The following is a 17,475-nucleotide window of genomic DNA, read 5'->3' as shown; positions in this document are numbered from 1 at the left end:
ACTTATCTTTACTTGGTTTCCTTAAACATTTCCTTGAAAAGGCCTCGTGAAGCTTGCATTTATTTATTATTGTTATTATTATTATTAATTTGAGACACAGTTTCACTCTTGTTGCCCAGGCTGGAGTGCAATGGTGCAATCTCGGCTCACCGCAACCTCAGCTCACCGCAACCTCTGCCTCCCAGGTTCAAGCGATTCTCCTGCCTCAGCCTCCCGAGTAGCCTGGGATTATAGGCATGCGCCACCACGCCCCGCTAACTTTGTATTTTTAGTGGAGACTGGGTTTCTCCATGTTGGTCAGGCTGGTCTCGAACTCCCGACCTCAGGTAATCCACCTGTCTTACAGGCGTGAGCCACCACACCCGGCCTTTTTTTCTGGCGGGGGCAGTGGGGGGGGGGGTTGCGGCTAGAGTGCAGTGGCACGGTCTTGGCTCACTGCAACTTCAGCCTCCTGGGTTCAAGCGATTCTCCTGCCTCAGCCTCCCAAGTAGCTGGGATTATAGGTGCGTGCCACCATGCCTGGCTACTTTTTTTGTATTTTAGTAGAGATGGGGTTTCACCACGTTGGCCAGGCTGGTCTCGAACTCTCGACCTCAGGTGATCCACCCGCCTCTGCCTCCCAAAGTGCTGGGATTACAGGTGTGAGCCCCTGTGCCCAGCTGAGGCTTGCATTTTAAACAGCCAGTTTAGTACTCACCTTTCCACTGCTTCTAACAAATCCGCCCTGTCACATGCATATGCTTTCTCAACATTCGCTGTCAAAAATGCCCTACCAGGACACAACATAGTGACAATAACACATCCAATTTAGGGATAATGGTTGAGAGGGAACCAGCTAAGAACTTACAATAATAGCACTAAGAGCACAGAGGAAAAAAATAACAATAACGTAATGGAATGCAGCAGGTGCTGTTAAGAACCAGTCATATCCCCTTCCCACTTGCAGCACAATTTCTAATTGCACCAGTATTTCTTTCAGGGCTTTCTCTGGCCTAAAGAGTCCATTTTGCCTCCTGTCACAGGACTTGAAAATGATCACTCTCCACTCCCCAGCCAAGCCTCAGGCAGGGGTAAGTGACTGGCATATAAATATCCCACACCCTCAACCCTCAGTGAGGATAACTCTGCAGTGTGTGTCCTATACTGGCTCCCAAGATTCCCCTGCGGCCTCTAACTCCATTCCCACAGTCGTCACCTGCCTGATAATGAACCATTTGTAGCTAGCCTTTCCTTCCATCTCACTTCCTCACTCCCCTGTGAGTGCTTCCTGGGATCATTCCCAAAGCAAGTACTCGCACTGGACCCTTGACTCAGCATCTGTTCTGGGGAAGGCAAAGCAAGACACTGACTGCAGACGTATATGTGCCTACTTAGTTTCAGTAAAATATTTCAAGGGCCAGGGGTGGTGGCTCACGCCTGTCATCTCAGCACTTCGGGAGGCTGAGGCAGGAGAATCGTTTGAACCCGGGAGGCGGAGGTTGCAGTGAGCTTAGATTGAGCCACTGCACTCCAGCCTGTGCAACAACAGCGAAACTTTGCCTCAAAAAAAGTTTTTTTTTCAAAAACAAATAGTTACCACAAAGCAGCACTGCTTGTGTTACGTTCGATGGGATGTGTAACAGGCACCCAAAAAATCAGCTTTTTCTAAAAAATAGCTTTTATACCATTAAAGGACAAAACTTAATATTTACATTCATAAGTCTCCATATTAAAATAATATTTGTTGCCCGGGCATGGTGGCTCATGCCTGTAATCCCAGCACTTTGGGAGGCTGAGGTAGGCAGATCACCTGAGGTCAAAAGTTCAAGACCTGCCTGGTCTACATGGCAAAACCCCATTTCAACTAAAAATACAAAAATAAGCCAGTGTGGTAACATGCGGTAATCCCAGCTACTCAGGAGGCTGAGGCAGGAGAATCGCTTGAACCCGGGAGGCGGAGGTTGCAGTGAGCCAAGATCACACAACTGCACTCTAGCCTGCGCAACAGAGCAAGACTCCATCTCAAAAAAAAAAAAAAAAAAAAAAAAAAAAAAATTATTTGTTCTCTGAAATCATTTTAAACCAAGAGTTCCAGCCGGGTGCAGTGCTCATGCTTGTAATCCCAGCACTTTGGGAAGCCTGGGCAGGAGGATCGCTTGAGCCCAGGAGTTCTAGACCAGCCCGGGCAACGGAGTGAGACCTCATCTCTACTAAAAGTTGTTTTGGGCCAGGCGCGGTGGATCACGCCTGTAATCCCAGCACTTTGGGAGGCCGAGGCGGTTGTATCACAAGGTCAGGAGATTGAGACCAGGCTGGCTAACATGGTGAAACCCTATCTCTACCAAAAAATACAAAAAAATTAGCCGGGGGGTGGTAGCGGCGCCTGTAGTCCCAGCTACTCGGGAAGCTGAGGCAGGAGAATGGCGGGAACCCGGGAGGCGGAGCTTGCAGTAAGCCAAGATCCCNGTGGCTAAGAAGAATCTGTATTCTCTAGCTGTTACACAAAATATTCTGTAAATATCTGTTAGGACTATTTGGTCTATGATGTTTCAGTTCAGTTATTCAGTTTTTCTGTTTTAGTTTTTTTTGGTGTTTTTTTTTATTTTTATTTTTTGGAGATGGAGTTTCACACTTGTTACCCAGGCTAGAGTGCAATGGCATGATCTCGGCTCACCGCAACCTCTACCTCCCAGGTTCAAGTGATTCTCCTGCCTCAGCCTCCCAAGGAGCTGGGATTACAGGCACATGCCATCAGGCCCAGCTAATTTTGTATTTTTAGTTGAGACGGGGTGTCTCCATGTTGGTCAGACTGGTCTCGAATTCTCGACCTCAGATGATTGGCCCGCCTCGGCCTCCCAAAGTGCTGGGATTACAGGCGTGAGCCACTGTGTCCGGCCTACTAAAAAAATTTTTTTTAATTAGCTGGGCATGGTGGCATGCACCTGTAGTCTCAGCTACTTGGGAGGATCACAAGTACAGGAAATGGAGGCTGCTATGACTGTGTCACTGCATGCCACCCTGGCCAAGACAGCAAGACTGTGTCTCAAAAAAAAAAAAAAAATTTAAATAAAAATTCTTAATCCAGAGCTTTGATTAAAAAAAAAGAAAGAAAGAAAGATCTGAGTTTATGGGGAATTACTGGTTAGCTTTCAGAATATCCCACATATCTTTATTTTCGGAATTCCCAAAACTCTCACATTAAGAAAAAATTCTGTTAGCACTGTGGCAGGAAATGGTTGTCTTCTGAATCCATAAATTTAAGCTCTAAAAATCTGATCAATGCTACCTGAAAAGGCCCCCATGGACAAGGGATGCTTTGAGGTATTTCTTCCTTTTCCTGCCTTCCTCAGTAAGACAGAGTTCATTATTTTTTTTTTTTTTTCATTATGGAGCAAAGCTATCATTTACTTTAGGTTTAATGTGATGTCTTAATGTTTGTTAGTGGCAGAATACAAGAGCAATATGGGATGGATCTGGGGAAATTGGAAAAGAATCTTTCCCTCACGCTGGAGTAGAGTCCATTCCCACTCCCAGCTATCACCCACCACACAACTGCCATCACAGGGGCAACGGCGCTGTCGAGAAGCAGAAAGCAGACTGTTAGTTGCTGTGATCCAGAACAGTTCCTTCTGGTTGTGGAGGGGAAAATATGAGAATCTTTAAAACCTAGTTCAAACCTCCTTTCCAAGGATCCCATTCATTCAGAGGCACCCATCTTGTTTTGACTCTCTCTGACTTTTACAGATAAGGTCTTCATGCAAACCAGCTGGCGGCACCAGGTTACCCTGCCTGACCCAGTCTGCCTGCTAGTGTCAATTCCCAGACGTCAGTGGTCCAGTCTGAAATCTCTACCACATCTTTTTCAGCAGCTGTTGCAAGGATGAGACTATCAAACGCACTCAAACGTATCTGGGGCTGGGCGCGGTGGCTCAAGCCTGTAATCCCAGCACTTTGGGAGGCCGAGATGGGCGGATCACGAGGTCAGGAGATCGAGACCATCCTGGCTAACACGGTGAAACCCCGTCTCTACTAAAAAATACAAAAAAAAACTAGCCGGGCGAGGTGGCGGGCGCCTGTAGTCCCAGCTACTCGGGAGGCTGAGGCAGGAGAATGGTGTGAACCCGGGAGGCGAAGCTTGCAGTGAGCTGAGATCCGGCCACTGCACTCCAGCCTGGGCGACAGAGCGAGACTCCGTCTCAAAAAAAAAAAAAAAACAACGTATCTGGATTGAATTAGTGCTGTACGCCCTTTCAGTTACAGTAGTTTAAAATTAGAATATATTAATAGTGGAGTTAAAATCCCAGCCTCAGTTGCGTTTGTTAGCTAAACTCAAAGCTTTTTTGACAGTTGTCAGAAGAGATACATGTTAAGATGCTTCACTTTCACATATTAGTTGCTTCCAACAAGCTACCTAATGACAGTATTACAATAATAAATTCCAAGAGCAAACTGAGAACTCCCCAAATTTTCAGACCGACATTCGAATTCTATTATACATTCATGTCAAAGCAGTTCTTCCCTAGCACCCATAAACGAATGGAAAATTAGAATGCTTTTCAGTTCAAGTCACACAATTACATCTAGTTCCCAAAATATTTAGCAATCTTTATCTTTAGTGCCTTCAATTTAAGAAGCAATACTCATCTCAAAGGTGCTCTGTAATTACTTCTTACCGAGAATAAACAAGAAATCTTATTTTAAATGATATCCTCTGGGATAGCTAGAGATCCAAATTAGAGATGTAGAACTAATTGACATGTAGACCTTTTCCTTTAGATATATTTTAATAGAGATAGGGTTTTCAGTGAATTATTAACATATACTTATATATGATCAGTTACATATCAAAATGACACTTTTCCCTGTTGTTTCTTTTAAGGGTTACAACACACACACACACACACACACACACTCACACACACACAAGAAAAGACATACCATAAGACAGATTATTTTCACCAGATATTGGAAAAATTATTCGTTCATATATATATTTTTGAGATGGAGTCTCACTCTTTCACCCAGGCTGGAGTGCAGGGTGCAATCTCTGCTCAGTGCAACCTCTGGTTCAAGCGATTCTCCTGCCTCAGCCTCCTGAGTAGCTGAGATTACAGGTGCGTGCCAACACGCCTGGCTAATTTTGTACTTTTAGTAGAGATGGGGTATCACCATGTTTGCCAGGCTGGCCTTGAACTCCTGACCTCCAGTAATCCACCCGCCATGGCCTCCCCAAAGTGCTGGGATTACAGATGTGAGCCACTGTGCCCAGTCCAAATTATTCATTTTGTATAGGAATGATCGAGTGACATTTCCAACACACAATTCTTTCAAACTGATGCTATTTAAATGAAGACAAGAGCAAAACTACATAATGACTAATTCTTTCATTACCTGTCTTCATTGAGATGATGATTTAAGAGTGTATTCTTTCTCAGTCTCCAGGGAAAAGGGGCATGTATAAACCTTCACAACCCTTCCCCTCCGTTCTTTAATAACACTTGCCCAATTCAAGTAGTTGCTCAATAAATACTTGGTGAATGGATACATTAATTAATTCCATAGCACCATTCATATAAATACAAATAATAAATGAGCAAAACCCAAAGAACGATTCAGCTGAGATGGTCCTAAAACTGAGAGAAGGCTTTGCAGAATTCAGAATCTGTAATGATAGTACGGCATTATGGATTGGATATAAAAAGATCAATGCCATAAACCACAAAGCAGTGCCAAGAAAAGTAATTTTACTTTCAAATGAGAGCTTGAAAGAACAATAAATATCACAGACATCAGGAACAAGATGTTTTTATTTTGTAAAAAGTACACTGCCAACCAAATTTTAATGGTATAAAACTGAACTACCTGAGAAATGAAGTTGATACATGATCTTATGCAACTAGAATTAACTTATCCAGCCTAGCTTCTTCAGCTTTTCAGACTCAAAAACAATGAACAGGACCAAATTTGTGAAACAACTGGTGAATGAAGCATCCTCTAAGAGAACTGCTCCTCTAGAATATAAACAATGCTGAGATTAAAGAAACTGTATAAAAGACCAAGAGATTAAAGTTAGAATTGTTTTAAATTGGAAAGATATATAGATACATACACATACATACACACACATGCCCACGCCCATTCAGATTTGTTTTTTGCTTACTACCCATATCTGAGGCATTTGAAAGTCAAAGTGAATAAGAATACTTTTTTATGTATTTTTTTTTTTTTTTGAGACGAAGTCTTGCTCTGTTGCCCAGGCTGGAGTGCAGTGGCACAATCTCGGCTCACTGCAAGCTCTGCCTCCCAGGTTCACACCATTCTCCAGCCTCAGCCTCCCAAGTAGCTGGGACTACAGGCACTTGCCACCATGGCCGGCTACTTTTTTGTATTTTTAGTAGAGATGGGGTTTCACCGTGTGAGCCAGGATGGTCTTGATCTCCTGACCTTGTGATCCACCCACCTCGGCCTCCCAAAGCGCTGGGATTACAGGCGTGAGTCACCACGCCCGGCAAGAATACTTTGTAAATTAAAAAAAGAATATAGAAGCACTACCCTGTTCCCCTAGCTAGCATTTCATGACATTTCCCTCTTGCCAAACTCAGTAAATAGGATATAAATCTATTAGTCAAATAAATGTCTAGAAAGAACTAAATGACCGCCAAAAAAAAAAAAAAAATCAGGAGTAGCTGTTATAGTTATAACAACTCATTGTGAGTACCCTTTCCACAAGAGCCTACGAAAGTGAGATTCAATTGAAAAAGAAAAATTGAATATTACCAAAAAATATCTACCACCCAAAACTTGGCATTCTTATTAATCCAATAAAGTATCGCAGAAACTACTTTCAGTATTAACCATCACAGAAACCAACAAAACCTTTCATATAAAGGCAGATTTCCACTCAAGTCATAAACATACCAACGCTGCTCTACGGTTCCAGAAAACTGCATCTGCTGCTGGAGATTAAGACACGCAAACAGGAAAGGACGGAACCGAGAACGACAAACTAACAGATGAAATTCTACAGCTTAAAGTAATATAAAAGAACTGCAAGCAGTCAATGATCTGAATACCTTTGTTGGAGCAGTATCCATGAAAAGCTATAGAAAAAAAAAGAGAGAAAAGGGCGTAAAACTTTCATATAAACTAGAGAGTCCAGATGAGATGTACACATTCCAGTTCAATATCCTTGAGTTTAGGAAGGCTACAATCAATTTTGGAAAATGTTTTCAAAAGTAATCCCTGCCTAATATGGAAGTCAATTCTTCTTATAACACTAGAAATCAAATGACTCACTTTGGAAGCTAAAAATGAAATAGTGGGAAGAAACAATATTTGAAGATTGGTTAGTTCCTGTGAACCAGTCTGTTTGTCTCTAATACAATCTCTTCCACATTTGTCCTCAACAACCCCGCACCTACTTACCTCATTCATAAAGGCGCCTGATCTAGAGGAGGTGTGGCTTTGAGATGTTCAAATGGTCTGTCTATGTTTTCATGTCAACTTACAAATCCTTATAACAACTTTAATGTGAAGGATTTACTTAGGTAATAAAAATATTCAGAAGCTAAGATGGGAAGGAAAACAAAAAATACTGGCTACTAAAATTCACTTTTCCCAGGGTAATAAAAAATAGATTTAAAGATCTAATTTCTTCTTTATATCCTACTCCCAACCTTTCCAAATAACTTGTGTCTCTGCGACACATTAAGCATGGAAACGTCCTTTGAAAGGCAATTTGTTTTACAAACAGACAAAAAAAGGCCCTGTCTGCCAATAATATGCACCATCGGTTTCAAATCTTTTGGATAATCGTCTGTGAAACACTATTTTAAAACATATACAAGAACAGCATTTTTTAAATTAACCACTCTGAAAATTTATATTCTATCAGTAAATAATTTCATATGTTGTTTTATTTTCTATCTCAGGCTCTCCCATGGTAGAGGGGTCTCCCATCTTTAAGAAGACCTCCCCAACAATAAACTTAGCTGCAATTTAATCTTAGGCAATATAAGCCTTCAGTAGAAGAAAAATACGTAACAATAGCCTCAAGAATGAAGTAACAGCTTTGGTTTATTCCTCCTCTTATAGGACATCTTTCTACAGAGAAACTGTAACATTTCTCCCAAGGCAGAAAAGATGATCACCACAGAGCCAAACCTCCTCCGCTGCCCTGACAAGTATGGAGCCAGCCTCATCGGGAGCATTTCTGCCCTGAGCTCGCTCTCAGAAGCAGAGACAGGAACACACTGCATTTCCACTGTGCTGATTCACTGAACCTTTTGTGCAAGTACACAGGAATGTTTGCTTCTTAGTTTGAAACCCTTCCAGGCGTGATGACTGTGCCTCAGCCTGCCCTTTGTCCTCGCAGCTGCTGTCACACGTGTGACACGAGAGAACACTGATGCAGCCCTGGCCATCAATGGGCATCGAGCCAGGCACTTCACAGGCACCCCCTTCACTTCATTCTCACAACAAATCTGTGGCAATGAGAGCATCGAGCCTCCAAAAGGCTCCTGATAACCCGCCTGTGCTCAACCCTGGGATGGGGCAGAGACTAGGTTTCCATGGTGTCCTCGTGTCTAGCAGCTAGCGTAGTTGGCCTCATAGAACTGGCTCTTCAAAAACTCTTTGAGTAAAGTTTTTCTTCCCTAAAGATTTCAATCACAATATGCGATATGGTTACTCTATATGCTAGTTCTCCCGCAGACCCTCCCAGTGTTATTCTCTCAATTAACACAGGAAACATAAACTCCATGAGCGCAGGGACTATCTCTAGCAGTGCTCTATTTTTAGCACTTGAAGGGAGAAGAAAGCTTGGCAGAGTAGGTATTCATTTGCACAAATTCATTATGCATTTGTTGAATGAATAAAATATCTGGAAAACTGGGACTGTTAATGACAGTCAATTTGGAAAACAGCATGACCTGTAGAAGACCTGAATGATGTACTTGTTTTGTTCCTTTTCCTAAAATTCAGTAGGTAATTATTCATCTCCTAGCCTAAGTAGCACAGGACTAACTAGGGGATGTCCAATAAATCATTTATGTACAACTCTGTGAAGCAGCTTTATCTGCTGGCAACAGTAAAAGTCAGGTAGTCATGGCTTTGCCAGAAAGAAACTACATCAATGTGGCCCAATTTTCTCTCTGGCCCTTTAGCTTCTTTACAGGGGAGTGTGGAGGGCTTTGATCTCTTGAAATTCTTTCCCCTAAAAAGCAAAACATCTGTCCTATCAATTCAGTGATTCCCACAGACTATCTCAGAAACTTCCAAGAAATGTCACTTGTGTGCACCAATGCCCTTCTTCCATCCTAAATATCCACAGTGTGGTGTCAGTCCAGCTCTTCCTAACCCTAACAGAAACTGGGAACATTCCTTCCCAATCAAAAGCACAAAGCAATTACAGTTTGCACTGACTGGCAACTCCCTGGCATCAGTACCATTTCTGCAACACAATTACTCCACCTTCCCTTCGTGTCTGCGCCCAACTACTCTGTATGTCCACTTAAGTAAGGAGTGACATTTGAAACTGTCAAACTGTTGCCTGCATGTGGTGTTGGAGTGCCTAAGAAATTAGATTTAAAGCAGATAACTAACATGAATATCAGAAGTGAAGATGTTGAAGAATTAAGCAAGCACAGAAATCAAGAAAGCAAATTCGCATTACAGACAAATTTAAGTGTAAGTAGAGAACCAAGACACAGGCAAGAAGAAAAACGCACACTATACACTATGACGGGCTTCGATTCCTGAAACTGAATAATCTACTATAACACAAAACTCTTGAAGAAAAGCAATTTTCTCCTTGACTCAGTGTTCTACATAACAGCATTCCTTTTCTATCAAGAAAAATATACTTCCATCACTGCAATGAATATGCATGACTATTTTACATAGTAAGCATGCAATAAATACTTCTTGAATTAATGAATACATTTTCCCTGTCTAATGTCTGCTGTGAATTTTAAAGATCCTAAAAAGGAGGGAGGGAGGAGACAACGCTGTATTTGTTTATTTGATGAGTATCCAATATATCACCATTAATCAGTGCTTTAAAATGACAATCTTGACCTCAATTAGTGTTTCTCCAATAAAATTATTTACTGTGATAATACAGACAGTCTTTAAAAGTTAGATCATGGCAGACCCAGCAGCTATTACCAATATTCTTTTTTTCTTTTTGAGACACAGTTTTGCTCTTGTCGCCCAGGAGGGAGCACATTGGCACGATCTCGGCTCACTGCAACGTCCGCCTCCTGGGTTCAAGCAATTATCCTGCCTCAGCCTCCCAAGTAGTTGGGATTACAGGCACCCGCCACCAGCCCCAGCTGATTTTTGTATTTTTAGTAGAGACAGGGTTTCACCATCTTGGCCAGGCTAGTTTCGAACTCCTGACCTCAGGTGATCCACCCACCTTGGCCTCCCAAAGTGCTGGGATTACAGGCGTGAGTCACTGTGCAGGCACCGATATTCTTTACTAATCAGAATTTTTCTTTTCTTTCTTTCCTTTTTTTTTTTGAGACAGGGTTTCACTACGTCTCTTTTGCCCAGGGTAGAGTGCTGTGGAACGAACACAGCTCATTGCAGCCTTGACCTCCCAGGCTCAAGTGATTCTCCCACCTCAGCCTCCGGAGTAGGGGTTTTGCCATGTCAGCCAGGCTGGTCTTGAACTCCTGGGCTCAAGCGATCTGCCCACCTTGGCCTCCCAAAGTGCTGGGATTACAGGTGTGAGCTACTGCTCCCAGTCTAATCAGAAATTTAAAAAATAAAAATAGTAAAATAAATTGAAGCACTGCACCAACTATTACATCTTATAAATTATCAAACATAGATATATGCAGTACTGTTAGAGTCTTTCAATTTTTTTTTCCTGTGGAAAGGAAAAAGTACACTGCCATGAATGGAGGTCCCTATTTAAGGGATAGGAAAATAGAGATAAAGATTCAGACCTCTGGGCCAGGCGCGGTGGTTCACACCTGTAATCCCATCACTTTGGGAGGCCGAGGCGGGCGGATCACAAAGTTAGGAGATCAAGACCAAGGTGAAACTCCGTCTCTACTGAAAATACAAAAAATTATCCGGGTGTCGTGGTGGGCGCCTGTAGTCCCAGCTACTCAGGAGGCTGAGGCAGGAGAATGGCGTGAACCTGGGAGGCGGAGCTTGCAGTGAGCTGAGATCGCGCCACTGCACTCCAGCCTGGGCCACAGAGCCAGACTCCATCTCAAAAAAAAAAAAAAAAAGATTCAGACCTCTGACATTAAGGAGGTTCATAGAAAAATCTAGTATTTTTTCCTTGAAAATCCTCCTCAACCTCCCCACTTCCTCCAGTTTCCTAGACTGGTAACAGCTCATTCTGATCTGTACTCAGCATCTTTTTACCATTAACGCTTACAGTTTACACTGCCTGTTTTGTTTTGTTTTGCTTTGTTTTTGAGGTATAGTTTCACTCTGTCACCCAGGCTGGAAAGCAGTGGCGCGATCTCAGCTCACTGCAATCTCCACCTCCCTGGTTCAAGAGATTCTCCTGACTCAGCCTCCCAAGTAGCTGGGACTACAGACGCATGCCACTATGCCCAGTTAATTTTTGTATTTTTAGTAGAGAAGGGGTTTTACCATGTTGGCCAGGCTGGTCTCGAACTCCTGACATTAGGTGATCCACCTGCCTCAGCCTCCCCAAGTGCTGGGATTACAGACATGAGCCACTGCGCCCGCCTACATTGTCTTTATGACCTTTTGTTTTCATAGTAGACTGAAACTGAACTAGCAGTACAGCTCAAGTAAAAAAATTCATGTCATTGCACATGGCAAGAGGTGAATGAATGGCTCGGTGAGAGGTGGATGGGGTTAGAATGAGAATTAAACCCCTTAGTCTGCTCCTAGTAAGAGTAAATGCCCAGTATAGGGGTGTGGGTGGCCAGATACTAAACAATAATGATATATAACAAATGACAGCAGGAACAAAAATAGGCATTAAGCATCCTATATTAAATACACACACATGAAGTATCCTGGAATCTATGGGAATTCAATTTACAGATTAAATAGGCTGCAATAAAAATGTCAAGGGACTAAGTTAAAAAATGATGTATTGAAGGCCAGGGTGGACAGAAGTGACAACATGCATTAATTTTTACAAACCTACTCCACTGTGAAAGAATCTTGTGAATCCAATAATAAGTGTTGGCAAGGATGTGGAATAATCGGTACATTGCTTGCAGGAACGCTGGTGGTGTAGCCACTCTGGAAAAAGAGTCTGACAGTTCCTTAAAACATTAAACATGCAGATACCATGTGATCCTGCCATTCTGCTCCTGGGTGTTATACTGAAAACATGTCCATGCAACAACGTGTATAGGAATGTTCACAGCAGCATTATTCCTAATAGTCAAACAGTCCACTGAGGAATGGATAAAGTCCATATGTACTCTGGCCTGGCATTTTGACTTCTAGAAATACACTCTATAGATACAGTCACACATACAGACAGACACATACATTGATGCTACTGCAGCCATTTGCAATAGGGACTGGAAAACTCCCAAATAACCATCCATTTATTACTACTAAATAAATCATGATTTGGCCACACATTGCAGCCATCAAAAGATAACTAATCAGCCGGGCACAGTGGCTCACGTCTGTAACCCCAGCACTTTGGGAGGTCTAGGCTGGAGAGGATCACAAAGTCAGGAGTTCAAGATCAGTCTGGCCAACATAGTGAAACCCCATCTCTACTAAAAATACAAAAATTAGCTGGACATGAGCGTGCGCCTGTAGTTCCAACTACTCAGCAGGCTGAGGCAGGAGAACTGGTTGAACTTGGGAGGCAGAGGTTGTGGTGAGCCGAGATAGCGCCACTGCACTCCCACCTGGGCAACAGAGCAAGACTCCATCTCAAAAAAAAGAGAACTAATCTTGCTGGTATGGCACAATTTCCAGAAACTTGAATGTGCACAGAAAATTGAAGGAGGAAAAATATTACCAAGGGAGGGAGACTCCATAAAACTAATTTGATAGGCCAGGTGAAAGTTCACACCTGTAATCCCAGCACCTTGGGAAGCCGAGGCGGGCGGATTACAAGGTCAGGAGTTCGAGACTAGCCTGGCCAATATGGTGAAACCCCGTCTCTACTAAAAATACAAAAATTAGCCAGGCGTGGTGGCAGGTACCTGTATTCCCAGCTACTTGAGAGACTGAGGCAGGAGAATCCCTTGAACCCAGGAGGCAGAGCCAAGACTGAGCCACTGCACACCAGCCTGGGAAACAGAGCAAGACTCCATCTAAAAAAAAAAATGAAAAAACTCATTTGACAATGTTTGACTTTTTAGAAGTGTGCATGTACTGCTGTTTAAATTAAGAAAACAATAATAGAGGGAAAAACACATTGGTAAGGGAAGGACCAGTTGCCATTTGCTGAGGACAGGCCTCAAGCCTTCCCCCAAAAGCCCAATAAAAAGTAATCTAAACTCTGTATCTGAAGATACTTTAATTGGCCTTGTATATCACACTGCAGACTATCACTGAGGACTATCACTGTGACCTAGAGAAGTCACAGGGAAAGGTGACTATAACCTTTACTCCCCTGGAGCTCCCTTACATTAAAGCTGGACCCTTCCATTATTAGGGCTTGCAATCTGATAGGATTTTTTTTTTTTTTTTAGCAGCAGCAAGATTTATTGTGAAGAGTGCAAGAACAAAGCTTCCACAACGTGGAAGGGGACCCAAGAGGGTTGCCCTCTGATAGCATTTTTATTTCATATAATGCACCTCTCCTCAGTATTCTGCTTGGTTATATTTTTCTGAAGTTAATAAATTGGTGACTGCCTCACGAAGGCTAGCCACATCATATTTGATCTCCATCAAGGAGAAAGATTTACTCCAATGTCTTTGCTGTCACAAACCTTCTGATTGAAAACCTAAATGTTCATCAACAGGGACTGTCTAAATAGGTTAAAAAAAATTTAAATCTACATATACATTTAAATCCATACGTACTTGTTAATGGTTTCACTCATAAAACCATATGTACATTGGCCTAAGCGGTAATTAAAATCAAGCCAGTCTTGTATGCACCAACTCAGAACAATCATTCTAATAAGAAACATAAGGAAAATGGAACAATGTGCAAAACAACATGTTGTGTGCTACTCGCACGTGTGTGGTAAAGAATATATAGCATATATAGTATGCATGCACAGTCTATTTCTGGAAGACTTCACAAGAAACTGGGAAGAGTAATTGCCTCTAGAGAAGGACACTCGGAGGTTGTGAGACCAACTTTTCTGTAAGTACTCCTGTGCACCTTTAGAACTGGAGTTCTGCACCATGTACATGCATTACTTGTCTTAAAATTAAATTCCATTCAACACAGATCCTTTGAAGAGGTATAAATAATAACGGGCAGAAACTACGTATAGGCCCACGCGCTCCCAGTCCCACTGGTCCTCGGTGAGGCCCTCTTCTGGGAAGTGCACAACGCTGGAGGGACCTGGCTTCTCAGCCTCAGCAGGCTTCACCTCCCGCACCGCCCCCCTCCCCCCCGCAACTATCGGCAGGGGACTGGGTACTCAGGACAACCCCTTCCTCTGCCCGCTCTGGTTCCCAAGGGCCATCCACCAAAGCCGAGAAACCTGCTCTGCTCTCAGCTTCATTTCAAAAGGACCTTAGTTTCCAGATTGTCCATGAACCTAAAATATTATTTCTCCTAAATGTCTGTTTGTCTCAACACTTCAACTTAACGTTCTCGCCACTCCAGCTTACCTGGTTTATCAAAGGCTAGGGGCGGGAAACAGTTCTTATTAACGCCACGCACCGCCGTTGACACATTCCCCGCCACTGAAAACAGACTGCCAATTCCCTCAAAACCGTGGACAGCTCTGCTGTTTACACAGCGTTGGCACATACATCATCACATTTAATGCCTTTACACGCGTCACTGTCAATCCCAGCAAACCTAACAGCTGCCAAATTGGATTTATGAGTCTCCAAGAACGGTCGAATCAGCACTAACAGAACAGCTATCGAAGGGCTGCTTGGCTACCTGCTCTGGCTGACTGGGATTTCTCAAAAGTGACAACCCGGGCATTCATCTTGCCGGCTGGCTCGAATGCCATCAACGTGACACCTTCCTTCTCGAGGCCCCGGCGGGGAGCGGACCCCGGGAGGCGGAGGCGTGCGGGGGGCGCGCTAGGGGCAGGGCGCGAGAGGCCCGGGAGAGAGGCTCCGGCTTCCGCGCCGGACGGGGAACGCGGCGCCCCCGGGTCCCAAGGCTACGGAGCAGCGGGGGTTTGGCCAAAGCCAAAAAGGGGCAGCTCCCGTGCCAGGCGCGGTCAGCGCGCTCGGGGAATCCTCTGGGGCTGACTGAGAGGTTGTGACTAGCGCGAGAGCCAACCGAACTCGCAATCCCTGGAGGCGGAATCCACAGGAACTCGGAAGCAGCCCGCGGGGAGGAGCTGCAGGTTCGAGACGCCGGGCTGACGCCCACAACTTAAGAAAGGTGACCCCCGGTCCATCTTGCCGGTGGAGGAGGATGCACTGGCTAAAGTTATAGCTCACAGCCCACGCAGCTAGAAACTCGGGGCCGGGGGCGCTCCCCAGGAGCCAGGCTCCCAAAGGGGTGTGGCGGCCGGGGCGTTTAAGGGGTGGGGGCGAAAGTGTTTCGGCCCGACCCCGGAGGCCCCGGGCAGCCCGGAGGGGTGGGCCAGGGCCCCGCGCCGGGTGCGGCCGTCCGGGGCCCTCCGCGCGCCCGCTGGCCGGCTCACCGGTGATGTCCAGGTACACGTCGTCCTGGGAGTCCCGGCGGCGCAGGTCCTGCTGCGTGGAGCTGCGGATCTTCTTCACACCCAGCGAGGTCGACGAGCAGCGCCGCGAGCAGGGGGGCGCGGCGGCCCAGCTCGACCGCCGCTCGCTTTTCCGCTTCATGGAGGCGGCCGCGGCCAGGGGGCACGACCATGGCCTCCGCCGCCCGCCGCCGCCCGCCGAGGCTCCGCCAGCCCGCGCGGGCCCGCTCCGGGGCGGCCCGGGCCGCAGAGCGGCCGCGCGGGGACGGCGGCGTCCCGGCGGAGCCCCGCCGGTAAGCCGTCCGGCGCCAGGAGCCGGGAAGGAGGAAGCCCGCCACAGCGCCTGCCCCCGCCCCGCCCGCGGCCCTGCCGCGGGAACGCCGCGCGCAAGCCCTCTAGCCAGCGCCTCCTGCCGCGGCCCGGCGCCCCCAGCCCGCCCCCAGGTGCCCGCAGCCTGCTGGCGCGGCCGAGGGGACTGGACTGCTGCTGGCGGCTGGGGCTGCCCGGGGTAACCGTGCGTGCCCACCGCGGCCGCGGACGCTGCTGCGTAGGCGCCGGGGCGCAGCCAGACGCGGCTCGTGGGGACCCCAGGAGGGCTGTTCCGTGGCGCTTCATTCACAAAAAAGGGCCCACAACCCTCCTCGGGGCCCGCAGACTAAGGCCTTTCATTGGCTAGCGCGGCGTGACGTCACGGAGACGGGGCTTTTCTACAGGCAGGTACTCGGTGACGCCATAAAGAAAACTCTGAGCGCTTCCGCCAATCAGAGGTAAAGTGTGCTAGCGACCTTCGCCAGCCCCCCAACTTCTGTTTCTTCTGTGTCCTCCGGCTGCCAGCACCCCAGATCCCAACTTCCTTTAGTGAGTCACCAAACATTTACACATCCCCACCCTAGTAACTTAACTCCAGGTCTTTGGCATGTATATATCTTAGAGTATTTCTTGAATTTCCTTGTAATTCGCGCCAAGAGAAAGGGACTTTTGCCATGGCTGCCAGCTTGGAAGAGTATGGCCTGAGTACATTACCTGCAGCTATATACATTTAAAGTAGAGTTAATTTCAGAACTTTAGTAGAACTATTTAAACAACTACGCTCTATTTATCGATCTATGTTCAAAGAGGCCAAGCAAGAGCTTCTTAAGGACCCGATAAAACTTCCGTGGAACCACAATATACCGTGGTGGTTTGCACCTCAGAGTTTCTCATCTCGGAATCCAGCACCCACATTAATTCAGTAATTTTATACACTCATTGCTGTGTATACCGAGGTGTCGACAGGTCCGATTATATCATGAAGTATTGACGCAAGGGGCAAATTTAGTCCTTGAATTTTTTATCTGGCACACTGCAGGGTCATATCTCTTCTTTTTCTACTGGATTAAAATAATGCTCTATCTTCCTGGAACTTAACCAAAAACTGTCATTTTGGAGGGCCTTTGAACAAACGTCCATGGCAGCATCTAAAAGGGTGAGAAGATTGGAGAGTAGTGTTAAGATTTCATGGCCCCCAATTTTACATCTGCAAGCTGTCCCTATTTTTCACCAGCACTTGAACGTTTTATCCTGCAGTTCCGCAGTTAACTGCCAGCCTGGGGAAAAGAAAGATGAATTTGAGTCAGTCCCCTTGGAAGCCTCTCAGAAATGCAAATTTTCATAGAGCACCTCAGGAAGGGGCTCTTTGACTTCAATTGTTGTGGGCTTTTGCCTTAAGCAC

At 45.4% G+C, this 17,475-nt stretch overlaps 1 protein-coding gene across 13 annotated transcripts in view; it reads right to left on the bottom strand.

Annotated features, from left to right (window-relative positions):
- CDC14B (cell division cycle 14B) overlaps positions 1–16,395 on the bottom strand; it is a 141,363-nt gene extending 124,968 nt beyond the window's left edge. For 11 of the 13 annotated variants that reach the window (XR_001885468.1, XR_001885469.1, XR_001885467.1 and 8 more), the window contains exon 1: positions 15,747–15,966. Coding sequence is in view for 8 of the 13 variants with exons in the window: in XM_017871489.1 (XP_017726978.1) it covers positions 15,747–15,906 (160 nt within the window). In the remaining 5 variants the exon portion in view is untranslated. Of the gene's footprint in view, positions 1–15,746 lie in introns of all 13 variants that reach the window. The other 2 variants (XM_017871491.1, XM_017871495.1) reach the window with 1 other exon arrangement.
- Between the last annotated feature and the right edge of the window lie 1,080 nt (positions 16,396–17,475).

This window comes from Rhinopithecus bieti, unplaced genomic scaffold (genome assembly GCF_001698545.2).
Source record: "Rhinopithecus bieti isolate Rb0 unplaced genomic scaffold, ASM169854v2 scaffold_6063, whole genome shotgun sequence".
In the NCBI taxonomy this organism is placed as follows: Eukaryota; Metazoa; Chordata; class Mammalia; order Primates; family Cercopithecidae; genus Rhinopithecus; species Rhinopithecus bieti.
This window is presented reverse-complemented; position numbering and strand designations above follow the sequence as displayed.